The sequence below is a fragment of the Trichechus manatus genome, unplaced genomic scaffold (assembly GCF_000243295.1).
Source record: "Trichechus manatus latirostris isolate Lorelei unplaced genomic scaffold, TriManLat1.0 scaffold00093, whole genome shotgun sequence".
NCBI classification, from domain to species: Eukaryota; Metazoa; Chordata; class Mammalia; order Sirenia; family Trichechidae; genus Trichechus; species Trichechus manatus.
In genome coordinates this window covers 5,237,150-5,263,406 of record NW_004444029.1, presented here as the reverse complement: position 1 = coordinate 5,263,406, position 26,257 = coordinate 5,237,150, and the positions used below count along the sequence as shown (strand labels likewise).

Genomic DNA, 26,257 nt, shown 5'->3' with positions numbered 1-26,257 from the left:
CTAGGGTTTGCAATGACTGTTGAATTCTTGACTGATTCCGTGTGGATCTGCTTTCATTGATTATTCCAGGAACTTGGTGAGTATGGTCAAACTTCAGTTTGTATGACCTACTGACCTTCTTCAAGGTCACTGATCGGTCCATTTGTTGTGTCCAATTTGCTCTTTGGTGTTTTTGTTTTGTTTTGATTTTTTTCAATTTCAGATATTGTATTTTTCAGCTTTAGAATTTCATTTGGTTCTTTTTACGTTTTTTATTTTTTTGATAATATTTAAATCCGTTCATTCATTATGACCATATTGTCTTTTAAGTCTTTGAAGATATTTATAGTAGATACTTTAAGTCCCTGACTACTAATTCCAAATTCTGCGTCATTTGGGGTTGATTTTTATTGACTTCTTTTTCTCTTATCTATAGGTCTCATTTTCTTGTTTCTTTACATATCTAGTAATTTTTGATTGGATACTGCACATTATAGAAGATATGCTATAGAAGAGCTCATTTCTATTTTCTTCTTTTGAAGAATGTTGAGTTTTGTTCTAAAAGGCAGTTAAATTAATTCATATTACATTGATCCTGTAAATCCTTGGTTTTATGCTTTGTTAGGACATGTTTTGATTTTACCCTTACTCCTAGAGCGAATATCTTAATCTGGGGAGGTGGTCTCTACTCCTAAGATGTGGCCTTTCTGGAGTTTTAATGGAATGCCTGTGGTTTTTACCAACCCTCTCTAATTTGGCAGGACTTAAATCTCCAAATTCTGTCTCTTCTACAGTGGGCAACAGCTGTAATCTCAGTTCAGCTCTTTCATCCTTTTAGCTGTTTTTTTCCCTTGAATTCTTTGTCATCTTGTCCTGCACATGCACAGTTCAGGAGTCAGCCAATGATTTGGGGAGTTTACATGCAGATTTTGAGTTTCCTCCTCTGTGGATTCCTACATTCTGTTTTTTTCCCCCCTTTCAATATTCAGTTGCTTTGGCAGCCTTGCATTTTCTCCTCCTACTCCATAGCAAATAAAACTTCAGGCTTTATACTTGACTTCATCTGCCATGATAGGCAGATTGAGGAGTGCACTAAAGACAGGCGCCATATAAATATGGATCTCACCATTGTGGGTCTTTTCTTTCAAATGTCAGATCCTCTTCTTTTTCTGCCTGATTTTGATCATTCTTTAGTGCCTTCAAACACTATATATATATATATATATACACATATTTTTTAACTTAGTCCAAAGTTTATAATTGTTACCATCAGGAGGAATAAACCAAACCTAATCAAACCCACTGCCATCAAGTCAATTCCAACTCATAGCAACCCTGTAGGACGGACTAGAACTGCCCCGTTGTGCTTCCAAGGCTGTAAATCTTTATGTGAGTAGACTGCCACATCTTTCTTTCACAGAGCAGCTGGTAGTTTCAGACCACTGAACTTTAGGTTAGCAGCTGAGTGGTTTAACCACTGAGCCACCAGGGCTTTTTCAGGAGGAATAACAACAACAACAAAAAACCAAACTCATTGCCATCAAGTTGATTCCAACTCATAGTGACCCTAGAGGACAGAGTAGAACAGCCCCATAGGGTTTCCAAGGAGTGGCTGGTGGATTTGAATGTCAACTTTTTGGTTAGCAGCCATAGCTGTTAACCACTGTGCCACCAGGAGAAATAGTCTTATATAATTTATTTTGTTATTACCAGAAGTGGAAATTGTCCAACCCATATTATCTCTTGCCTGTATTATTTTTTTCTAAATTTTATTTATATTGTTGTTGCTGAGAATATACACAGCAAAACATACACCACTTCAACAGTTTCTACGTGTACAATTCCATGACACTGATTACATTCTTCAAGTTGTGCAACCATTCTCACCCTCCTTTTCTGAGTTGTTTTTCCATCATTAACATAAACTCACTGCCCCCTAAAGTTCCTATCTAATCTTTTGAGTTGATGTTGTCAATTTGATCCCATATAGATAGTTCTTAAAAGAGCATAATGCTCAAGGCAGACCTTTTTTTTTTACTAGTTAAGTTAAACTATTGTTGGTTTTAAGATGACTTTAAGGGATATTTTTTGTTTAAGGCTTAAAGATTATCTCAGGGCAATAGTTTCAAGGGTTCATCCATCCTCCATGACTCCAGAAAGTCTGGAGTCCATGAAAATTTGAAATTCTGTTCTGCATTTTCTCCCTTTTGATCACAGTTGTTCTATGGAATCTTTGATCAAAATGTTCAGTAATGGTAGCTGGCACTATTCAGTTCTTCCAGTCTCATGGCAAAGAAGGCATTTGTTCATGGAAGCAATTAGCCACACATTCCATTTCCTCCCTCATCCTATTCCTGACTCTCCTTCTTCCTCTGTTGCTCCAGGTGAATAGACATCAAATGTTGTGCCTTGGATGGCCACTTGCAAGCTTTTAAAACCCCAGGAAGTATGCAGGGAACCAGGAGGTAGAACAGAAGCACTAAACACGTTATTAGGCCAATTAACTGGGATGTTCCATGAAACCATGACCCTAAACCTCTAAACTAAGGAACCAAATCCCATGAGGTATTTGGTTGTACATTAGCAGCCTCAGCAGCTACTCTTTCCTGTGTGCATGTCTGTTGTTGTCAATATATCTATCACATAACTTTTGCCAAGTCAACTTTTTACAGGTGTACTACTTATTGGCAACAATTACAATAATCGGCTGTGCAACCCTACCCGCGATCAATGCAATTTTTCCATCACCATTAGCACCCATTCTCTCCCTCCCTCCTGTCCCTGGTAAAATTTTGTCTCTATACATTCACCTTTTCTTGTCTTTTTATATAAGTGAGGTCATACAATATTTGTCCTTTTGTGATTGGCTTATTTCACTCAGCATAATGTCTTCAAGTTCCGTCTGTACTGTAGCGTACATGAAGACTTCATTTCTCCTACTGGCAGAGTAGTACCCCATTGTATGTATGTACCACATTTTGTTTATCCATTAATCTGTTGATGGGCACTTAGGTTGTTTCCACCTTTTGGCTACTGTGAATAGTGCTGCAATAAACATTGGTATACAAGTCTCTTTTTGAGTCTCTGCTTTCAAGTCTTTTGGATATATACCTAGGAGTGGAGTTGCTGGGTCATATGGTAGTTCTATTTTTAGTTTTTTGAGGAACCGCCACTCTGTTTTCCACAACTGTTGTACCATTTTGCATACCTACCAGCAACAGATAAGGGTTACAATTTCACCACATCCTCCCCAACGTTTGTTATTTTCTGTTTTTTGTTTTGTTTTTTAATCTTAGCCATCCTATTGGGAGTGAAATAGTATCTCACTGTGGTTTTGATTTGCATCTCTCTGATGGCTATTGATGTTGAGCATCTTTTCATGTGTTTGGTGGCCATCTGAATGTCCTCTTTGATGAAATGTCTGTCAAGTCCTTTTCCCATTTTATGATTGAGTTGTCTTTTTGTTATTAAGATGTTGAAGTTTTATACATACTTTGGTTATTAGAGTCCTGCTGGACATATGGTTTCTGAAGATATTCTCCCAGTCAGTAGCTTGTCCTTCCACTTTTTTTGGTAAAGTCTTTTGATGAACAAAACTTCTTAAATTTTATGACGTCTCATTTTTTATTTTGTCTTTTGCTGTTTGTGCTGTTGTTATTATATTGGATAATCCATTGTTGAAAGCTAGGCCCAACAGCATTGCCCTGCGTTGTCAAGGATTTGTTGCAGCCACTGTGTCAATCCGTCTCATTGAGGATCTTCCTTTTTTCCTCTGACCTGCTACTTTACCAAGCATGATGTCCTTCTCCAGGGACTGATCCCTACTGATAACATGTCCAAAGTATGTGAGACATAATCTCGCCATCCATGCTTCTAAGGAGCATTCTGGTTGTACTTCTTCCAAGACAGATTTGTTTGTTCTTTTGACAGTCCCCAGTATATCTGATATTCTTTACCAACACCACAACTCAAAGGCGTCAATTCTTCTTCAGTCTTCTTTATTCATTGTCCAGCTTTCGTGTGCATATGAGGTGACTGAAAACACCATGGCTTGGATCAGGGGTACCTAAGTCTTCAAGGTGACATCTTTGCTTTTCCACACTTTAAGGAAGTCTTTTGCAGCAGATTTGCCCAGTGCAATGCATCTTTTGATTTCCTGACTGCCGCTTCCATGGGTGTTGATTGTGGATCCAAGTAAAAAGAAATCCTTGACAGCTTCAATCTTTTCTTTATCCTTATGTTGCTTATTGGTCCATTTGTGAGGATTTTTGTTTTATGTCAAGTGTAATCCATACTGAAGGCTATGGTCTTTGATCTTCATCAGTAAGTACTTCAAGTCCTCTTCACTTTCAGCAAGCAATGTTGCGTCATCCGCATAACAGAGGTTGTTAATGATTCTTCCTCCAATCCTGATAGGCGGCTCTTCTTCATATAGTCCAGCTTCTTGGATTATTTGCTCAGCATACAGATTGAATAAATATACTGAAAGGATACAACCCTGAGGCACACCTTTCCCAACTTTAAACTGCGCAGTATCCCCTTGTTCCGTTCGAACAACTGCCTCTTGATCCATGTACAGATTCCGCATGAGCACAACTAAGTGTTCTGGAATTCTCATTCTCCACAATGTTATCCATAATTTGTTATGATCCACACGTTGAATACCTTTGCATAGTCAATAAAACACAGGTAAACATCTTTCTGGTAATCTCTGCTTTCAGCCAGGATTCATATGAAATCAGCAAGGATATCCCTGGTTCCACGTCCTCTTCTAAATCCAGCTTGAATTTCTGGCAGCTCCCAGTCGACATACTCCTGCAGCTGATTTTGAATGATCCTCAGCAAAATTTTACTTGCATGTTATATTAATGATATTGTTTGATAATTTCCTTATTCAGCTGGATCACCTTTCTTGGGAATAGGCATAAATATGGATCTCTTCCAGTTGGTTGGCCAGGTAGCTGTCTTCCAAATTTCTTAGTATAGATAAGTGAGCACTTCCAAGGCTGCATCCATGTGTTGAAACATCTCAACTGGTATTCTGTCAACTCCCGGAGCCTTGTTTTTCGCCAATGCCTTCAGTGCAGCTTGGGCTTCTTTTTTCAGTACCGGTGGTTCCTGTTCCTATGGTACCTTCTGAAATGGCTGAACGTCAACCAATTCTTTTTGGTATAGTGATTCTGTGTATTCCTTCCATCTTCCATTAACATCACAGAGGTTAGGATTTACAACACAGAGGATAATTACATCAGATCACAAAATAGAGGACAATCACACAATATTGGGAATCATGGACTAACCAAGTTGACACACATTTTTTGGGTACACAATTCAATCCATAACATTCTCTTTCAACATTGTTTTAGCAATTCAGGGCCTTTTTCCACTCTAAATAAACTTGAGGATTGTTTTTTCTATTTCTGTAAAGCAAGCTGTTGGAATTTCGATTGCGACTGCATTGACTCTTCAGATTGCTTTGGGTAGTATTGACATCTTTACAATATTAAGTTTTCCAATCCATTTATTTAAGTCTTTTTTGATCTCTTTCAGCAGTGTTTTATAGTTTTCATTGTATAATTCCTTCACGTCCCTAGTTAGATTTATTCCTAGGTATTTCATTCTACTGTAAATGGAATTTTTACAATAGCCACCAGGCACCAGTCAAGTGATTCACTCACTGATTGGTGGTTCCTTCTGTCTAATATTGGATTCAGTATTAGCAAGTCCACGTGGCTAACTAACCTAAAGCAGCGTCTAACAACTGGACCTCTATCAGTAATAAAGCTGGTATGTTGCTTCCATCTTTACTTTAAAACAAAATTTCTTCCTTCGTTCACTGATAAACTATTTTTTGAGACCCTACTATTATGTACCGAGGTTGGTGGTAGTTCAGTGGTAGAATTCTCACCTTGCATGTGGAGGCTTGCATGTTGCTATGATGCTGAACAGGCTTCAGTGGAGCTTCCAGACTAAGACAGACAAGGAAGAAAGGCCTGGCAATCTACTTCCAAAAATTAGCCAATGAAAACCCTATGGATTACAACAGAACATTGTCCAAAATAGTGCTATTGTAAATGGAATTTCCCCCTAATTTCCTTTACAGATTTTTCCTTGCTGTTGTGTAGAAACCCAAGTGATTTTTGTTGACCTTGTACCCTGAAACTTTGCTAAATTCCTCTATTAACTCTAGAAGTTTACTTGTGGACTCTTTGGGATTTTCTACATATAGGATCATACCATCTGCAAATACAGATAGTCTTACTTCTTCTTTTCCAGTCTGGATACCTTTTATTTCTTTTTCTTGTGTTATTACTCTGGCTAGGACTTCTAATGCAATATTGAATAGAAGTGGTGAGAGTGGGCAACGTTGTCTTGTTCCTGAGTTCAAGGGGAAAGCTCTCAGTCTTTCTCCATTAAGTATAACGTTGGCTGTTGGCTTTTCATATATGCTCTGAATCATACTGAGGAATTTCCCTTCTATTCCAGTCTTCTTTAAGGTTTTCATCAAGAAAGGGTGTTGGATTTTATCAAATGCTTTTTCTGCTTTCATAGAGGGTTTTGTTTTTTTAATGGGCAATGTAAATTACAATCAAATGCTTGCGTCGGTGAGTACAGGAAGAGGTCAATGGAGAGCGCAGGAGGGCCAGCATGTGTTGAGGCTGGAAATACTGTGCTGATTGGTTGGGTGTGAGAAGGAGGATTCCAGTCTTAAGCTGCTGAGCTCTGCAGTGAATGCAGGTCCCAGTGGCAGGACAGCGCTCCCTGCTGTTATCACGTGGAAGTGCCCATGACAAACTGGCCAACTCAGGCTTGGCTGAGGCTCACCTGTCATAACCAGGGCTGGCGCAGCAGGGCAGGGAAGGGGTGATAAGCTTGGGCTATTTCCACCAGTTTACAGCTTAGAAGCTGGAGCTTAGAAAGGTTAAGTCATTTATGCAGGCCACACAGCTCATAAGTGGTGGAACTGAGATTTGAAACCAGGCTTGGCCATCTCTCAACCATGCGTGCTTAATCAGGGTGCCTCTCTGTCACTCAGCGTTAGACACACACTCATGTGGGACTCATTGCCACTGTCTGTGGACATTTCTAGTCAACACAATGCCTTTTGGTCCCTCAGCAGCAACCACACTCGATTTCTTACATTCCAGAATAACTTTTGGTGGCTTGGTACTGAATTCCTGAGCCAGTGACTGCCTGAACCCCGTGTTCACTCACGTCTGCCCTGGTGAGCTTTGTACATGAAAACTCGCTGGTTTGGGTGACCATGTGCATTTCTCCTTACATATCTGAGAACTCGTGGAAGTCAGAAGCACATCCATCTCAGAAATAGCAATGCTGTCCACCATTCATGTTAAACCATTTACCCACTTGCTCTAAGCAATTGGCAGAGCCGTGCATAAGGCAAGTGTTACGGACTGAATTGTGTCCCGTCAAAAATATGTGTTGGAATCCTAATCCCTAACTTGTGGCGTAATCCTGTTTGGAAACAGGGTTTTCTTTGTTACGTCAATGGGGTCATTTTAGTGAAGGTGTGTCCTAAACCTAATCACTGCTGGATTTAAGGAGCAGGATAGACACAGGGATAAACAGCACTAATGGGGAAGACAGACCTCAGGTAAAGATCGCAAGGAACCCAGCTTCTGCTGGAAGGGAGGCGACGATCTTCCCCCAGAGCGGACAGAAAAGGGAGCCTTCCCCTAGAGCCCGTGCCCTGAATTCAAACTTGCAGCCTTCTGAACTGTGAGAAAATAAACTTCCATTTTGAAAGCCACTACCTTGCGTAGGAAAGTAGGACAGCACTCACCACCGAGAAAAGCACACAGAGCTGAGTTAAAGGCTGAGGTCTGGTGCTGGTCGTCACTAAACAAACCATTTCCTTTCTTTGAGTTGATTGACACAGTGGCTGCAACAATGGGCTCAGACACAGTAACGATTGTGAGTCTGGCGCAGGACCGGGCAGCATTTCGTCCTGTTGTACATGGGGTCACTGTGAGTCAGAACCGACCTGATGGCACCTCACAAGAACAGAATGAAAATCATCAGACTTAGCTCACACTGCTATTATTAATGATCAGACCAGACTGTACGTGCAGGCCAGATACATTTTTTCTACACACACACACTCACAAATAAATACAAATGCACCAACATTTTCTCAGACGTCACCTGCATATTGGGCTTCTATGATCACTCAGTGCAAGGGGTTATCTTTTATCATCAGCTTAGAGTCATAACAGACAAGCATCCTACAGAGCCTGCAATCTTAATTCCCAACCCTGCCTGGAATGCTGACAATCAGTATTTTATCTTCTGATACTCTCCTTAGCTGCCCTTGCTGTTTGAAGACCAGCTTTTTCTTAAGATGCAAACCATGGGGAAAACAGCCTATAACCACTGCTCCAGGGAAGACCAGAGTGACTACCTCAGAACCTCATAGGTATTTCCTTAGATCCTCATCACTAGGGCAACCAACAAGGTGGCTAGGGTCGCACGGCATCGTGGTTATGAGCCAGGGCTGGACTCGGGCTCTGTGTTCGAATCTTGACTCAACACTTTATCAGCTGGACACTTTCCTCAAGCTTCTCGCTGCTTTGAGTCTGTTATCTCACCTGTAAAATGGGCATAATAATAGTACCTACCTCCTGTTGTGTGATCAGCATTTTAGATATTTTAAATGGCATAATCTGTGTAAAGGATTTAGCACAGTGCTCTCAGCACACACAAAGCACAAGGATGTTGGCTACCACTTTAAATCTCCCCAGCTCACCCCCCTCTGGCACCAAGAGCCTTAAGCTATACAAGTCCCCTCCCCAGGCTGCACAGCCCCTCACACTGTAGTCCCTGGGGCCCTGCCCTGTGGTCCCCTTGCCTCTCAACCGCCCCACCCCCCACCCAGAGCTCCCTCCTTAACAAGGTCCCCTTACTCCTCTCATATATCAAGGACCCTTGGCCAATTTCCTTCTATACTGACTAGAGATCACCATCCTGCTCCCAGCCACACACTCCCCATGGAGCTGGGTAGCAAGGAACGGGCGGAAACAAAGCAATGACCAGCTCTCCTCTTGCCTCGCCACTTCCTGTAGACACACCTCATTTAGACTAGATGGCCTTCTCCTAAGGAGCCCTGGTGGCACAGTGGTTAAAGAGCTTGGCTGCTAACCTGAAGGTCAGTGGTTCGAACCCACCAGCCACTCCTCAGAGAAAGATATGGCAGTCTGCTCCCATAAAGATTATAAACTTGGAAACCCTGTGGGGCAGTTCTACAGGGTCAGAGTCAGAGTTGACTCCATAAGCACCTAACAACAACAACAGCATGCTTCTCCTTACCTCTCCCCGCCCCCACCGTCAACCTGGGGCAGAGAACATCATTGTCACGGCAACACTTCTCCCTCTCTCTCTCTCCCCCCTCTCACGCACACACGCACCCTTGGTCCTGGTGGTGCCCCCACTCCTGTCCTTGGAGGGCTTGCATTAGGTCTCTGCCCCTTTGCCTACAACTCCCCTCAGCTTGCCCGCTGGTAACACTCTCAGGGCCTGGAGCCCAGGGTGGCCCATCCTTCTCTGGGCCAAAGGACAAAGCGTCTATACCCACTGTCTACCTTCCAGCCCCTACTTCACACAGACTCGCCGATGGACCCACAACTAAGAACCAGCCGGCTCTTCACAGAGGATAGTGAGGCCCGGCAAAGGGCAGCATCTAATGATGGCATCCACCGAGGTCACTGAGCACCGAGGTGCGTCAGGAGCTGTGTTCCTAGCAGGGATCCTGAGGTGACCGACACCAATCACTGCAGCACAGTGGGACAGGCAGGAAGGCACCCTGGAGACAGACTGAGAACATGCCCTCCACAGCGGTGCCACCGCAGAGCTGGATTCTGAAGGAGCAACAGCCACCTGGGCTACTGCAGTGGAGTGAGTTACTTAAACTGCTCTCCTAGCCATAGTCTTGATGGGGTGGGACGACGTAAATAAGGTGCTTGTGGTCCACCAAGGGGATTGGACAGCTTGCTGCTAATGCAAATAAGGTATATGGAACCCCAACAAGGGGATTGGTCAGTTTTGCCATCCCACTAGGCTTAAAGGAAGCCCATCTCAGAAGTGAGAGGGGACCTGACCACCATCAAGAAAGAAGAGCCAGGATTGGAGCGTGTGTCCTTTGGTGCTAAGAACCTCCTAGACTCAGCAGACAGCGAGCGAGCTGAAACACCAGGGACAGTGCCAGGTGGTAGGAAGTGGCGGCAAGGGCGGCAGAGAAATGAGGGCAGCAGAAGCAGGAGCCCAGGCAGCTACAGTGGGCCTGCTGACCCACAGAGCGAGAGAGCCGAACGCCTTTGGGCAGGGGGCTTGCTGGCAGAGTAGGGTGCCTCCAGGGACTTCGCGGAGCTAGACTCACAGACTCACGGAGTGAGGGAGCTGAGCGCCTTCAGGTGGGAAGCTTGCTGGCAGAGTGGGGTGCCTCTGGACACTTACTGGCAGGGCATAGGCTGGGCCAAGACCCAAGGGTCGAGAGAGGAAGCCTGTCCGGAGGGGGCCAAGAGGAGGCCTGTACAGCTGAGAGGAGCTGACAGCTGTCCTGTGAGGGAGACTTTGCCTCCATGCTTCCCGATCCTGAGTTGTGTTACTCCCTAATAAACCCCAGAACTGTGAGTATTGTCTGTGAGTTCTGTGTGGCCATTGCAACGAATTATGGAACTCTGCCACAGGAGGGCCAGCTGGCATCAGAACTGGTGAAAAGGGTGGAGAATGGAAGTGCTTGATCTCCACCCCACAGCAATCAGCCTTGCACTGATGTTGATGATTCTCCCCGTGTGAAGTCAGAGGACCTCTGATGTCGCGACACCATTCTGACAGCCAGGTATACACACACGACTGTGCAGATCTGCAGACGGAGGGCAGTTCCCAGGGGGGGCCTGGACAGCCTGCCCGGGATGGTGGCAGCGTATCGGGACGCACTATCCCACCACATGTGGCTGCTCCTGTGTGCAAAGCACTGAAATCTGCTGAGATTAAAGACAAGGGACGTGGTCTTGGCCCCACAGGGGATCCAGGCCCAGGATATAGCGCTGGAATATAAGGCTACCTGCCCTGGGCTGTAATTAAATACCAGGAGCACCTGGAGGGAAAGGCTCCTTCTAGCTCCAGCTCCAGGTACAAAGATCACTGGGGTGGCAGAAAAGAAAGGGCGTTCATTAACACACGGTGAGGGGGTGGTGGGTGGAGTGAGCAAAACCCAGAAAAATTCAGGTGAGGCCTAGGAGGTCAGCAGGAGGGAGGGGAAGGGGGCCAAGGAAGGCCAGCAGGGGGAGGGGGCTGGGTGGAAGGCAGTGGGCGGGCCACGGCCACACCCCGCCCTCCTCAGCTCTGGTGCTTCTGGAGTCTGGTGGCAAAAGGTGAGAGAGGTTCTCGGGCCCTGGGGGCGGGTGATCACTGGGCCGGGACAGGGGAGTCAGGAGCAGCTGTGGCACCTTGCCACCCTGAGTGCAGGGGACAGGCCGTTTGGGTCCAGGGTGCCTAGGCGCTCTGCTGCGTTCAGAGGGAACGCCACCTCCCCACCCCCTCCCACCACTGCAATAGCCCTGGCCAACCCACTGCAGTCGAGTCGATTCTGACTCATAGTGACCCTGAAGGACAGAGTACCTTACCTTGTAGTTTCCAAGGCTGTAATCTTTACGGAAGCAGACTGCCGCAACTTTCTCCGGCAGAGCGGCTGGTGGGTTTAAACTACCAACCTTTCGGTTAGTAGTCGAGCTCTTTAACCACTGCACCTCCAGGGCTCCTTAGCAGCCCTGGCAGGAAGCCTGAAATTGGGGTTTGCTGACACAGGCTGGCAGAGGGTGGGGGCCCTGGCAGACATGGGGTGCCAAGGAAGACAGGCATTATTGGGCTTCTGTCCGAAGATCCTGTCTCATGTAGCTATGGCCCTGTGGCTCTGTGGTGTCCACATACACCTTATCCGTCCCCTGCAGCAGGGGCTGTCGTGGAGGAATGGGAAGACAGGGGCTCAGACAGGTAAGTGGAGCTCTCCCCGTGGGCTCAGTCTGAGGGCCTCTGTCCGGGGAGGTGGAAGAGGTCCAGCCAGGTCCAGCAGTCAGGAGGACGGGCAGGGCCAGCCCCATCATTGGGATTCCAGGCATGCCAGTGTGCACTGAGACCTGGGGCGCCCAGACCGGGCCCCAGGCGGTGTGAGGGCTGGAGCTGGAAGGCCGACCCGACCGCAGGGAAGGAAACACGCAGTGGGCAGGGCCAGGGCGCGGAAACTCCTGAGGGCTGGGAACCAGAACTCCTGGGGTGCCTTTCTGGCTGTCCCACCAGAACTGAGACCATGGGACAACAGTGTGGTTCTCGAGGGGACCACTGAGCTGGAGGGAACCCCACCCAGCATTTATTCTGGCCATCAATTGACTGGAGAGCGGAGACCTTGACACCCAGATGAAGGGGCTGGCCAGGACTCGGGGTCTGCGCAGCCACATGGCTTGTGCGGACAGAGCTGTGTCTTTTGCAGGAGCCGTGGGCCATGGTGCCCATCCAGCTATGGGGGTGCCTGAAGAAGCCCCTCCTCTTCCTGGGCTGCACCTCCATCCCCCTGGGGCTGCTCCTGCTGGACACTGCCCGGCCCAACATGGTGCCCCTGGCTTACTTCTTTTTCACATTTGGTAGCTTCTGCTTGTTTCTACGCCTTCTTGCCTGCTTGCTGGAGTACAGGCTCTGGCCACAGCAGGATGAGAACCCGAACCCAGGGGCCTCAGGCAGCGCGCGGTGAGTGAAGGGCGGCCGGGCAAGAGGACACCTGGGCCCCCGAGGCAGAATCTGCTCTCATCTGCCCTGGAATGGGGGAGCCCAGAGGTCAGGGCAGCGGAGACAGACAGGAAGGGGGAAAGAGCTCCTTTCACAAAGCCACCAGTGACCTTATTTCTCCTCCGTCAGGGACAATGAAGCCTTTGAGGTGCCAACCTACGATGTGGCTGTGGTGATGCAACCAGAGAGCAGCCCCCAGCAGCCGGATGACCCGCCACCGTACAGCAGCGTGATCCCCCTGGGACACGAGGAGGGCGAGCCGAGCTGTCCAGAGGAGCCCAGGGGAGCGAGACTGCAGAGGCGAGGGGGCTCAGAGGGGTCTATGACCCAGGGAGGAAACCCCAGTAGGGCTCCAGTCAGAGTCCGGCTTCGGGGACCGCGGGCCGTGTCGACTGAGCCTGACCTGCAGCGCTTGCGGATAGCCCCCAAAGTGGAGCCTCTTACTCCACCCCCTGCTTATGAGGTCAGCCTTGGTCCCCAAAATGATGACAGTGTTTTCTACGAGGACAACTGGACACCCCCCTAAACTGCTCTCCGCCGATGTGCCGTCTCCCCGCTCCGGACCCACTCCATTCTTCGACCAACATTCCCAGCGCCTCCTGTCAGGACTGTGCTCCTGCCTGGACACCGTGAAGGGCAGGCTGCGTGCGCCATCCCCGCGGACATGTGGTCTGAGTCTTCCAGCGACCTTACGCCGGATCAAACAGCTCCAGAGTTAGACTGAGGGTGAGGTGGGGAGAGATCCAGAGAAGCTGGAAAAGGACGACAGGAACCTCTACTAGGTCACCTGGTCCTGCAACCTTCTGAGGTGCTATGAGGGTTCCAGGGGTCAGAGACGCTGGGTAACTTGCCCAAGGGCGCACTGCTAGTAAATGGCGTAAAGTGACTTGCTCGCTGTTTTCAACGCAAGGTCGCCGTGGCGCACCTCTCACCCCCTCTCGGGGGCTAGGGCTCTGCATGCAGACTGGGTGGGGCCGGGTGCGTGCTGACAGCTCTGGTCACCCCATGATGCTCACAGCGCCGCGGGCGGCAGGGGCGGCCGGGGAGTCGCGGCCGCGGCGGGCCTCGTTCCGAGTGAGTGGGCTGCCGGCCGGGGGCTTCTCGGCTGGGCGCGGCCTGTGGCCCTCCTCCTAGGTCCGCCAAGCCGCGCTCCTGCCCTCAGAGCCCGACGCCGGGTCCTTCGGCGATGCGCTGGCCCGGGCGGCGACACTCCGCGCCCTCGGCCCTCTACCGCGGAGCGTCTCGCCCTGCCTCGCCGCCTAACTCAGTGAAGGGAAAAGTCCCCCCGCCTCCGTTGCACGGTTATAGGACTGCGCGGCGCTGGGCCTGAAAAGTGAGCTCTGCAGCAACCAGCAGACCGCAGGGACCGGCCCCAGCCAGGCCTGATTGGCAGCTCTACGCCTGCGCACGCTCCAGCCACCGCGGGCCGGAGCGGGGACCAGCAGGCGTGGGGTCTAGCACGTGGGGGCGGGGCCGGCTCCCGTAGGGGGCAGGGCAGGCACACGTAGGGGCGGAGCCGGACTACGTGGGGGCGGGGCAGGACACGTAAGGGCAGAACCAGCTCGTGTAGGGGCGGGGCTGACACACGTAGAGGGTAGGGAAGGCCCACGTAGGGGCGGGACCGGTTCACATTGGGCGGGGCTGGGTCGTGCAGGGGGGCGGCCGGCCCCCATGGGGCGGGGCTGGCTCGCGCAGGGGCGGGGCTAACACGCGTAGGGGGCAGGGCAGGCCCACCTAAGGAAGGAGCCAGCTCCTGTAGGGGCGGGGCCGGGAGGCAGGGCGCGCGCTGCGTACGTCGGCGCTGGGCGGGGCGTCGCGCGCGCGGCGTCCGGTTCGTTCGGCGGTGGGTGGCGCGCGCACTGCCCGGGAAAGGCGCGAAAGGCGGGAAATGGCCGCGCCGAGTGCGGCGTCCCGGCCTGCTCTCCCGCCAAGGGGGCTGATGGCCGCTGACAGGGGTCGCAGGTGAGTGGGGAAGGGGCGCAGCTGAGTGGAGAAGGGGCGCAGGGGTCCTCGTCGGGCCCCAGGCCGCCCCCCTCCCCGTTGGACCTCAGCGTCGGCCGCGGCCGCGCTTCCTCCCGATGGCGGGAGGCCCCGAGGGGCGCGGGGTGCTCTCTGGTCGTCCCTGCTGGCACAGACTGCTCAGCCCCCTCCCCCAAGCCGAAGGCTCTGACTGAGGGGAGCTCTCTGCAGCCCCGCCACTCCTCGGCCTTCCCCGGCTCCCCCGTGAGAAACTGCGCTCTGCGCCTAAACCCGGTGAGACCCCCTCCGCGGTGCTAGCCCGATGTGCATTTGATTTGCATTGCATGTAACTTGATCCGGATTGCTTTACATAAAGTGACCTTGTTTTCAAAGAAGTGTACACACCTTTGGGATTTGAGTACTTTGATAAGACCAGGAGGTTCCTGGGGCTCCATTGCCGTTCGTGGCCGACATCACCCAGAGTAACATATTTCCAGGCCCCTGGTCCAAACCCAGTTTAATTTAGGATTTTGGAACAGGAGGCTGCAAAAGTCCACAGAATCAAGACTTAAGAACCCCCTGTTTGTCTTTTCCCCAACCTCCTCCCTCCTTCCAAATGCATCCTGAAATTCTTGGAAAGTCCACATTTGAGACTCTCCATACTACGGATGGTAGGAAGGAGCAGGTTTGTGGAGAGTGGGTGAGGCTTTAGAACTGAGGAGCTCTATTTGTGCTGTAAACTTTTACCTGAAGCACAATAACATTTAAAAAACAAAACAAAAAACGAATGGGCTCTTGAAGCGTGGAGGAGGAGACGGTTCTGAGCTGGGAGTGAGTTGTGAGCATGGATGAGATTGTCTAGGGAGAGGGTCTGTGGGTTAGAGAAGAGGACCCAGGATGCAGCCCTGTGCAGTGTCAACATTTAAGGGCTGGCAGGAGGTCCTGGGAAGGAGGCAGGAGCGCAGTCGGCAGAGAGGCCCTGGAGAGAACAGCAGCGGGGAAACCAAGGGAGGAGAAAGTTTCAAGGGGAGAATGCCGCGGGTGATCTAGGGGAGACACCTGAGTAAACCTGCTCCGCCGTTGATGGTGACTCCCAACGGACATCCTCGGCACCCAGCTGCAATGTTATCTTGGGCTTGGCCTAGTAACAGTTAACTTTTACCAGAGTTTATGTCATCACTGACTGCTTTGTGTGTCCCAAGATGATTCTTTTTAAATGGAGTCTTGCTTGTCCTAGCAGGTTTTTGCTGAAGGTTTGAAGCAACAGGAGTATTACAATATAACAGAAACAACAGATTAAAATGGAGTTTCAGACATCACAGTCCCACACCCAAAATTCACTGGCATCTTCCAGCCCTGAGAATTTTTTTACCTACCACTCCTCCTGCCTTACAATCCCACCTGATATCTCCTTGGGTCTCTCAAGACCCAGCTTTTTCTGCTGTTTAACTGTAAAATCCCTGACCCAGAGTTAGGCCAAGTAGATCCTGTACATGCGGGTGTTTCATCAGTTCTAAGCTGCATGTTATTTTTTGTTGTTGTTGTCACATTTTAAGGTCTTTGAAATCAGGATGTGGTTTTAAACCATCTCTTACATTATAAACTGAAGCTTTTACCACATCCCTTTCTTATACTGCCATAAAGCCCTCACTGTTGTCATGCGTTCAGAAACCGACAAGCCGGCTGGCTGGCGAGCTCAGGATTTAGTGAACTAGGCACAGAGGTGATAACATAGTGGAAACAGGATTCTTTTAGTTCTTAACCAAACCAATAACAAAACTAAGTAGTCCTTGAAATTAAGGCATCCCTGGTGACCAGATTACCAGATAGAGGCAGCCCCCGGATTACAAGCGCATTCCATTCCTAGGTCTGTCTTTAAATCGGAGTTTGTACAGAAATCGGAACAGTTAGGTACCTTGAGGATCTAGTCAAGTGTTTGTTAATGTATAGTGTATTTTTCTATGCACAGAAAACAGAAAAGAAACACTTTCAGATACGCTAAAACATCTTTAATAGAATAATGCCATGATAGTGTTTTGATGGGCATTGTAAAGTAGCACTTGTTTGTTATTAGGAGGTATTGTGTGTGCTCAAATTTTTAATATAATAGGCTTTATAGGGCTGGTTCAGGTTGTCTGTAACTTAACCCAGGGGCTGCGCGTAATCCAGTTTTAACTCGCTTTAACTCTTTAGGTGGTTTCAAAGTTAGGTTGACTGTACTCATTGTGATTTATCTGCTGTGACTTTCTGTCATGCTACTAATCCTGTTTTTCAGGATTCTGATGATTTCCATGGCATCATTTTTGTTACAAGAGTGTACTTTTTTTAAGAAACATAGAGTTCTAACTGGTGTAAATAAGCTAGAGAGAGTGTGTGTCCCTGCCTCGTTTTCTATTAACGCTGGCCATTGGTTTGCATTTTCCCCACTGCATTGTCATTTTTAAACTCATTTCACTTCCAGCAGCCTGGCTAAAGAATGTGGAATGTTTTCTGGAATGATTCTCTTCATTAGAATTCGTCAGCCAGACAGGAGTATCCCTTCTCATCAATATCTGTGCGTGTGTGTGTATTGTGTTATTTTTATGAAGAGACTTCCCTCCCCCAGCCAGACTGTTCATCTCAAAAGACGGTCTCAGCTGATCGTGTTTCATGAAGAATTGTACGTACAGTCAGTGTGTTTCTGCCTAACACATCTTCTCCAGAGACAATAGAACAGGCGAGTCCTGGTTGTTCTCAGTACTCTTCTTTGTTCTGCCTGCACCTCTTCCTAATCCTGCTGCACCCTGTGCCTGAGGCCACACCCTGTGCCTGAGGCCTGTCCTCTGCCTTCCCTGGGCAGGATGCTGGGCGTGTGCGGCATGCACCCTGACCACCAGGAAGCTCTGAAAAGGAACCGCGTGGTGCTGGCCAAACAGCTATTGCTCAGCGAGCTGTTGGAGCACCTCCTGGAGAAGGACATCATCACCCTGGAAATGCGGGAGCTCATCCAGGTACCCGGAGGCTGGCCGAGGGAGAAGCCAGAGGAAAGCTTGGCCGCTGGGGTGGGCAGAGCAAGATGAGGGGTGAGGGGATTCCGTGCTGTGTGAGGAAGTGGGGTGCCCTTCCACTGTGGGACAAGTTGGAGAATAATGACAGGACTTTGCCTGCATTCCTGCAGAGGACTCTTGGGATGGATGGGGCATGCTGGGAGACTCATGGGGGGAGAGAGGGAGCCCCAGCTAGATCAGTAATGACACCGTCACGCTTTCTTCCTGTGTCCTAGGCCAGAGTGGGCAGTTTCCACCAGAACGTGGAACTCCTCAACCTGCTGCCCAAGCGGGGCCCCCGGGCCTTTGAGGCCTTCTGTGCCGCCCTGAGGGAGACCAAGCAGGCCCACCTGGAAGACCTACTGCTCACAACCCTCTCTGGTCTCCAGCACATCCCCCCGCCGGTACGGAGCCCCAGCAGTGTGTGGAGGAGGAAAAGGGGTTCTCGAGACAGTGCTGGGGAGATGAGATTGTTTTACCTCCACTGGCCCACCTCCCTGAGGCCTGTGGGTGCTGGTGTCTTCCAGCTGAGCTGTGACTACGACCTGCATCTCCCGTTCCCGGTGTCTGAGTCCTGCCGCCCGCTCAAGCAGCCCCGCCTGTCTGCAGGTGAGGATTGGCCCTACAGGTGGACTTCCCTTTCCCTGCCTGGGTCTGCTCTGCCCTAGCTCTGCTCCCATCACATGGGGAACGTCCCTCCGTGGCCGTGTCAGGCTCTCAGCATAGACGGGGTGGTGGCTGGGCCCGCTGCCCTCCCCTCACCCCAGGTGATGTTCCTCCGGAGATTGGGTCTCGGAGCCACTAGTGCAGTCAACCTCTGTACAGCAGAGTTAGTTTAGAAGGAGAAAAAGGCTCTGTTTTGGCCACTAGCCTGCTGATGGAGTAGCCTTGTGGTTAAAACTGGGCTTTTATCAGATACCCCTTTCTGTCATTTGGTGTATTGAGCACCTACTGTATGTAGACCAAGTACAGAGGATCCAGTGGTGAGCGAAGGCAGACAGGTCTCTGTGCCCTCATGAGACTTACAGGTGGGAGAGGGTAGGGGCGGTGCTGGTCAGAACCCCAGCTCCCAGGGCCTGAGGTCACAATGCAGACCTGGGCTGGCGCTTGGACTTGACCTGGTGTGCTGGCTCTGTCTCATACAGACCCCATGGAGCACTCCCTGGACAGCGGAGACGGCCCTCCCTGCCTGCAGGTGAAGCCGTGCACACCTGAGTTCTACCAGAGGCACCGCCAGATGGTAAGTCCTGCAGGCTGGAGAGTGTCTGCTGTGGGGTCCCTCCTGCCCCTGAGTCGGGCCGTCACTGATTCGGCGTCTTGTAGGTGCATCTCTGCATCTCCTTGGCAGGGTTAAGAAAGAGATTACGAGGTTCTTTGTTTCCTTGAAGTTCCTAACATGGGGGAGCCCGGTTTCTGTCCTCCGGAAGCTCGCATCTCACCGGCCCCCTCCCTCCCCCAGGCCTACAGGATGCAGGCGCAGACCCGCGGGCTGGCGCTGGTGCTGAGCAACGTGCGCTTCACTGGAGAGAAGGACCTGGAGTTCCGCTCTGGGGGCGACGTGGACCACAGCACTCTGGTTACCCTCTTCAAGCTGCTGGGCTACGACGTCCACGTTCTTCACGATCAGACCGCACAGGTACCCGGGGCAGGGAGAACGCACGCGCATGGAGGGCTGGGCACCTCGGGCCGGAACCATCCACTGTGCCTGACTACGCTGGGATGTGTGGCGATTCCTCACTCTGTCCTGCCTCCACCTTGCAATCTAGTGAAAAGGAGCCCAGGCCGGCCGGCTGCCTCAGCGCCGCTTCCCAGGGTGGCTGGCCTTCACAGAGCAGCCGTGTGCCTCAGGACTGGGCTCTCACGTCTGTGTGTGAGCATGACCCACTATCACTGGTCTCTCAGGAGGTGATGAGACGCCACGATCCACCCTGAGCACCTCAGAGCAGGTCCTATAAGCCAGGACGACGCGGAGTTTACTTCTTGGTTGATACTGTCTTTAGGAGTCAGGTTATTGTTCAGAAGACTGCTTTGGCAGGTACGAGGGTAACAAGTGAGAGTTTGTTGGAATTATCCTTATAAATGCCGTTCTGTGGCTGTCCAGTGAGTGAGCACGTGGGCAAATTCTGTAACCCTGTGAGTTGTGTGGCAGTCATGTCTCAGGGAGGATTACTTCTGGAGGACATTCCTGCAGGCCAGGCATTTTCATCCTGGGTTAGTCCTGGTTAACTTCCGCTACTGAGGTTGCACTATGGGCTTTGTTACCTTTGGATAGTGCTGTTTTTAACTGAGTAATTGTCTGGAGAATCATATGGATATCTATATTATCTATTTTGATTACAGAGTAATAGTGCTTTACTGAGCTTGTCTTTGGGATTGTCAGTGGTAAATAAAAGCGTCCAGGGGATTGCCTCTGCTCTTTTGGGGTAGGGGGGCTTCATCTTGTGTTTGCCTGCCTGATCTTCGTCTCTGGTGCTCAGCTGGCCCGCTGCTGTGAGGATGCTGTGCCATGCTTCAGCTGAGGCTTGTTTCCTGAGCGGGGCCCCTGCGTTGCCCTTCCTGGGCGGGTTTTGCCACCAGGGCTCCTTCAGGGTAGGGCATCTCCCATAATTCCCGCAAAGGGAGTCCTGTTAGAGGGTCATGTGTGAAATGCACGCTATGTGTTTTCTTGGAGGTTTTGGTCTAGCCGTTCCTTTTACTAGAAATTATTTTGTCAGGGTCTTCAGAATTGCGGGCGGTTGCAGAAGGATCCTACACATCTTTTGGTCGGAGATGCACAGCTGAGTCAGCACATGCTGTGTTTTCAGATGCCCGGTAGGCCGATGGCCGTGGGCACTTCATGCCCACGGCTCGTTTGCCCTGAACCTGCTGCAGGTGCGAGGATCTGGCTGCGTTATTTGGTAACGAGTTGCAGTAGAGTTCCATTTTGAGTGCTTGATAATGGGGGGCTGTGCTAGCCACCAGAGATTTTCAAAATGCGGACTTTGAGTTCAGGGGACTTCAGTTAGATGAGGGAGTCTTGACATCAGCAAAAAAAGAAGTGTGCTCCTCCATATTCTTTTTTTTTTTTTTAATTGTACTTCAGTTGAAGGCTTACAGAACAAATAGTTTCTTGAGAAACAGTAGTACACATTGTTTTATGACATTGGTTAACAACCCCACAACATGTCAACCCTCTAACTTCTCAACCTTTTGTTTGGTGAAAAGACACATGGACAAAGATACACCATTTCAAACGTTTCTACGTGCACAGTTCAGTGACATTGACTACCCTCTTCCAATTGTGTTGCTATTCACACTTAAGATGAAGGCTTACAGAGCAAAATAGTTTCTCATTTAACAGTTACTGAACATGTTGCCCTATGACAGTGGTTAACAATCTTACAACACATCAACAATATCCTTACTCAACCTTGGGTTCCCTATCACCAGCTTCCTTGTCCCCTTCTGCCTTCCCTCGTTAGTCCCATTTGGTTTTACGGGGCTGTCCACTCCCAGGCTGAACAGTGAACCTTGGAGATAACTTCACCACTGAGCTAAAAGGGTGTCTGGGGGCCATACTGTCGGGGTTTCTCCAGTCTCCTTTAGGCTAGTAAATCTGGTCTTTTTTTGTGAGTTAGAATTATGTTCTACATCCTTCTCCAGCTCTGTCCAGAAACCTCTGTTGTGATCCTGGTCAGAGCAGTCAGTGGTGGTAGCTGGGCACCATCTAGCTGTACTGGAGTTCCTCCATATTCTTAAAGGGCCAGGAAGATAAAAGGCAGTGTGGGTCAGAGGGAGGAGCGACCCCTTGGGCTGGTGGGACATGGATGGATGGATGGATGGATGGATGGACAGATGGATGGACAGGTGGATTCTGCTACGGCCAAGAGGCGTGCTGGCGGTGGCCTGGGCAGTCTGTGCCACGTGAAGGGCCACCCGGGGCGAGGGAGCACCAGAGGTCACAGGACCAGCATGTACGGGGCCGAGCGGCTTCCCCAGGAGTCTATCTTCCTGCCGCTGGCGTTGGCGCACCATGAGCAAGAGGGGGTGCGTGCACAGTGCTGACTGGGGAAGGTTAGTGAGACTGTCAGAAGGCACAAGGGTGGCAGAGAGTCTAGTATGGAGATGCAAGGGCAGGACATAAGGCCTGGACAAGGTCTGGGCCCAAAGGGAGGAACGGATGTGAACAAGGGGCGGCCTGCATTGGGGAGGGTACACGAGTGTGGGATTGAGGACCTCAGGAGGAGAGGACCAGATGGAACCTTGAGAGTTATCAGTGTAGGAACATGCTTCACGTAACGGGGGAAAGGTGAGAGTACCAGGAGCAGAGGCTCAGGCCTGCACTTTGGGCTCCCACCTCCCTGGTGAGGTCCCGCCTCCCTGGTGAGGTGCCCCCAGTCTCATCCTCAGCCTGGGGGTTCCCACGATGGCCGATGAGACTGGGTAGAGTGTGGACCAGGGAGCTACAGTGGGGATAGGATTGGAGCCAAGAGCAGGTGCGGAGAGTCCTTCTCCGGAAGGCCACTGGGATGCAGCTCCTTCATTGCATGATCAATGCGTGACCGATGGGTGAGCGCTGGAGCCCAAGCAGAAGCGAAGGTCCTCTTTCCCCCTCCTGTCGGCACTTTTTGACTTTAGAGCTAATTCCATTAAAAAATGGGAAATAGCATGTTTGGCGTTAGAGAGTCCTTGTCCTTTGACTGCTCCTCTCCCGGCCCAGGTCTGTTTTTAAGTCTTTCTCATCAAAGTCTCGTCATTGCGTCTACCTCATGAGATTACTAGTTCTAGAATTACGCTTTCCTTGTACAGTGTCTTAGTCATTTAGTGTTACTTTAACAGAAATACCACAAGTGGACGGCTTTTAACAAAGAGAAATTGGTTCTCTTGTAGTCCAGTAGGCTACAAGTCCAAATTCAGGCCGTCAGCTCCCGGGGAAGGCTTTCTCTCTCTGTCGGCTCTGGGGGAAGGTCCTTGTGATGCATCAGTCTTCCCTTTGTCTGGGAGCATCTCAGCGCAGGAACCTCAGGTCCAAAGGACGCAGTCTACTCCCTCCCAGTGCTTCTTTCTTGGTGGTGTGAGGTTCCCATGTGTCTCTGCTCGCTTTTCTCTTGTATATCTCAGAAGAGATAGGCTTAAGACACTATCCAATCTTGTATACCTCATCGGTGTAACTGCCGCTAATCTGTCTCATTAGGTCATAGTGATTGAATTTACAATGCATAAGAAAATCACATCAGATTGCAAAATGGTAGACAGTTATACAATACGGGGAATCATGACCCAGCCAAGTTGACAGATGTTTTGGGGGGACACAATTCAATCCATGACACACAGTGAAACCTGTGAGAGCTGAAACCTGGGGAGACTGCCTTGTTTTTCCGGGTCTCACAACTTTTCCGCCTTCGACAGGGTGCAGTCTTACCCCTTTTCTGTTGCTCTCTATTAGTGGAAAGTGTTTGAGTTTTCCTTCTGTGACAGGTTTCCGCCTTATACAGGTTCCGGCTTTCACAGGTTTACTCTATTAGAATATTAGATACGTTTCGAGGTGCTGCATCCCCCATTACTGTGTGGCATGGATTCTAACTCGTGTTTGGGTCCCACACTGCTTTGAGAGTTAGGGACCAGCTCTGAGTCACCCCAGGAAAGCGCACACGATTCCAGAGGCCTCACAGTAGCTCTCATCACCTCCTGTGTTCCCCAGACGAAATGCGCAGGCGTCAGAGCCCTACTATTTATAGAAGCACTGTCGTTCCATCTGAAATAACTCTCCTGATCCTATTCTAGGCTCTGCTACTTTTGGAACAATTCCCCCAGGTGACTAATCCCTGGTTATTGATAGGTGTAGTCCTGGGGGTTAGGCTACAGCGTGTGTGCTCACTGGGCTGGGCTGTCCTCTGGCACTTGCCCAGGTTCAGAACGCTTGCATGTAGGTGCCAGTCAGACAGGTGTGTGTTCCACCTTGGAGCAGAGTCAGCTTCTTTGGTGACTGTGTTACAGTCTGTAATGGCCGCCTCCCCAGGAGCATTCACGTTGATGCATTTCCCTGAAATTATATATTCTTGAAGTAAGTGGATTTTGAATGTCTTTTATTGCCTTCAGTTTTCTATTAGCGTGGTTGGCTTCTCTTTGCCTAGAAAACATACAGACTGTCTTATCAAAGCCAGTTTTTCCATTTCTAGTCAAGTTGCAGACTTTCAAGTCTTTTGTATAATTAAGCCTCAGTTATCTGCCGAGTATTGCAAACCAGTTGATCAGCAGCTCTCAGACTTCAGCCCCAGCAGAATCACCTGGAGGGCTTGTTACAGCGCCGCTTGCTGGGCCCACCCCCAGAGTTTCCACTCAGCAGGCCTGCGATGGGGCCTGAGGCTGTGCCCTTATTTCTTACACTTTCTAGGTGCTCAGGGACCACCCACCGGGGACCACTACAGCACATCACACGTGTGCTTTTATTTGGGGGTGTGTTGTAAATAGCATGTGCGCGGGTGCTGGAACTTCTGCTTGGATCGTATATTCGTCACCTCAGTTGACTGTCATCCAGATTCATCAGTGAGCTTGTTTCCTCTGCGCATGCCGTGAGAATTGGAGGCTTGAGGGGCTCAGTACCTTGTCGCATACTTCAGAAAAAGGTATGGAGCACCTCAAGCCTCCAGTGGCCCTCGTGCCCTTCCGGGCGCTTGTTGTAGTGAGGGAGTGGAAGATCAGGGGACAGATCAGTTAGTGAGCTCATGGTCCACTCCGTCAGTCCCAGCTTGAGTCCGGGGCTCTTCCTGGGTCTCAGTGTGTCTGAATTCTGTGACTGTGCACACAGAGTTTTGTGCCCTTTTCTGGAGAAGCCATAGCTTTCTTCAGCCTCTCACGGGGCCTGGGCTTCTCTTACTGTTCCCGTGGGGATGTATAGAAAACGTTTTATTTTCTGCTGGCTCAGGATTTCAGGGCTACACAGAAAAAAGCTCGGGGTGGCGCTGGCTGCAGTGACAGGGCTCCCAGTGACAGAGAAAAGCTCGGGGTGGCGCTGGCTGCAGTGACGGGGCTCACAGTGACACAGAGAGAAGCTCAGGGTGGTGCTGGCTGCAGACGGGGCTCACGGGTATCTTTCTTCCAGGAGATGCAGGAGAAGCTGCACAGCTTTGCCCAGCTGCCCGCGCACCGCCTCACCGACTCCTGCATCGTGGCGCTGCTCTCCCACGGGGTGGAGGGCGCCATCTACGGGGTGGATGGCAAACTGCTCCAGGTGCGTGTCTGGGGGCGGAGGCCTGCTGCCTGCCCACCTTCCCAGCATCGGGGCTCACCCGGAGGTCCGAGGGGCTGCTCACCCCTCTTCTCGCTGCTTCTCCCGGGCAGCTGCAGGAGGTCTTCCGGCTCTTTGACAACGCCAACTGCCCGAGCCTGCAGAATAAGCCCAAGATGTTCTTCGTCCAGGCCTGCCGTGGAGGTGAGTGTCCGCCGCCGGCGCCGGGTGGTGGCTCCCAGCGGCCCCCGCCAGCTCTCACGCTCCTGTTTGCTCCTCTCAGGTGCTATCGGACCCCTCGGGCACCTCCTTCTGTTCCCTGCTGCCACCGCCTCTCTTGCTCTGTAAGTGTCTCCGATGCATGGGGTGGCCGGGCCTTGGGCAGCCCGAGACCCAGTTGGTTAGCGCTCTGTGCGCCCTGCTCTGGCCCAGTGTCTCGGCAGCATCTCCGCCATCTTTTCTGGGAGCTCCTACTCTCTCTGCTCATCGTCTCTGGCGTGCTGCTCCTCTTACTCATCCAGGCGCAGTGTTTTCTCTCTGCTGCCTCTGCTGTCCCTCTCGCCGTCCCTTCCTTTTCCTCTCTCGCTCTCCGCCCCTTCTGCTCTTCCCCCTTGCTCCCCCCTCACCTGCACTGGCCCCCTCTGGCCGCCTGCACCCGCAGTGAGGCGCGGGCCCCAGCAGCCATCGGCTCCGGCTCCCCCAGGCCGCGCGACCCCTCCGTGCATGCTGCCCGGGTGGCTGCTGAGAGCCAGGCCAGGGGCTGGACTCGGGCAGGCAGGCCTGCATCTCGTTCTGAGGAAAGCTGTTACCAGCTCCATGCTTGGGGTCAGGGCCCAGCCCCTCACTAACCGTCATGTGAGCTCAGGAGTCCTGGCGCCCCTCAGCCTCAGGTTCCTCGCGTGAAGTGTAGATAGTCGCGCACCTGCTGCCTGCGCGGCTGCGAGGATCCGGTGCAGTGACGCGTACCGAGGGCCCGCCAAGCACAGCCCCTGACGTGGTAGGTCCACAGTCAGTGCGGGCTGTGCCGTACAACAGGACTGTTGCCTGAAGGGGCTTGTCATTGGCATTAAAGGCCACCTTGACCCAATGTTGAAATAATTGTGTTCTATCTGTTGTGTGGTCAGTAGATGTAAATGGCTGAAATGGCAACCCGGACCTCCAAGTGTCACCGCAGCACACCGTATACTGAGCCCCCGCCACGGGACCAGGGCCACACTGGGCGCTCAGGGACGTGGGGCCTCGGCCTGCATGGGAGCAGGGCCACACTGGGCGCTCAGGGACGTGGGGCCTC

The 26,257-nt window shown here is 50.9% G+C and overlaps 2 protein-coding genes across 2 annotated transcripts in view; both read left to right on the top strand.

Annotated features, from left to right (window-relative positions):
- Positions 1-12,493: 12,493 nt before the first annotated feature.
- On the top strand, positions 12,494-13,300 carry TMEM139 (transmembrane protein 139). Its single transcript, XM_004382420.1, has 2 exons — positions 12,494-12,735; positions 12,904-13,300. The coding sequence occupies exons 1-2, from the start codon at positions 12,494-12,496 to the stop codon at positions 13,298-13,300; spliced, it is 639 nt and encodes a 212-aa protein (XP_004382477.1).
- Positions 13,301-14,638: 1,338 nt separating this feature from the next.
- The window catches only part of CASP2 (caspase 2), a 15,064-nt gene continuing 3,445 nt past the window's right edge, over positions 14,639-26,257 (top strand). The window contains exons 1-8 of the mRNA XM_004382364.2: positions 14,639-14,736; positions 17,573-17,723; positions 17,996-18,163; positions 18,287-18,368; positions 18,905-18,999; positions 19,219-19,395; positions 24,841-24,969; positions 25,080-25,170. Of these exons, the coding sequence (XP_004382421.1) occupies positions 14,663-14,736; positions 17,573-17,723; positions 17,996-18,163; positions 18,287-18,368; positions 18,905-18,999; positions 19,219-19,395; positions 24,841-24,969; positions 25,080-25,170 (967 nt within the window). The 5' untranslated portion in view covers positions 14,639-14,662. The remainder of the gene's footprint in view (positions 14,737-17,572; positions 17,724-17,995; positions 18,164-18,286; positions 18,369-18,904; positions 19,000-19,218; positions 19,396-24,840; positions 24,970-25,079; positions 25,171-26,257) is intronic.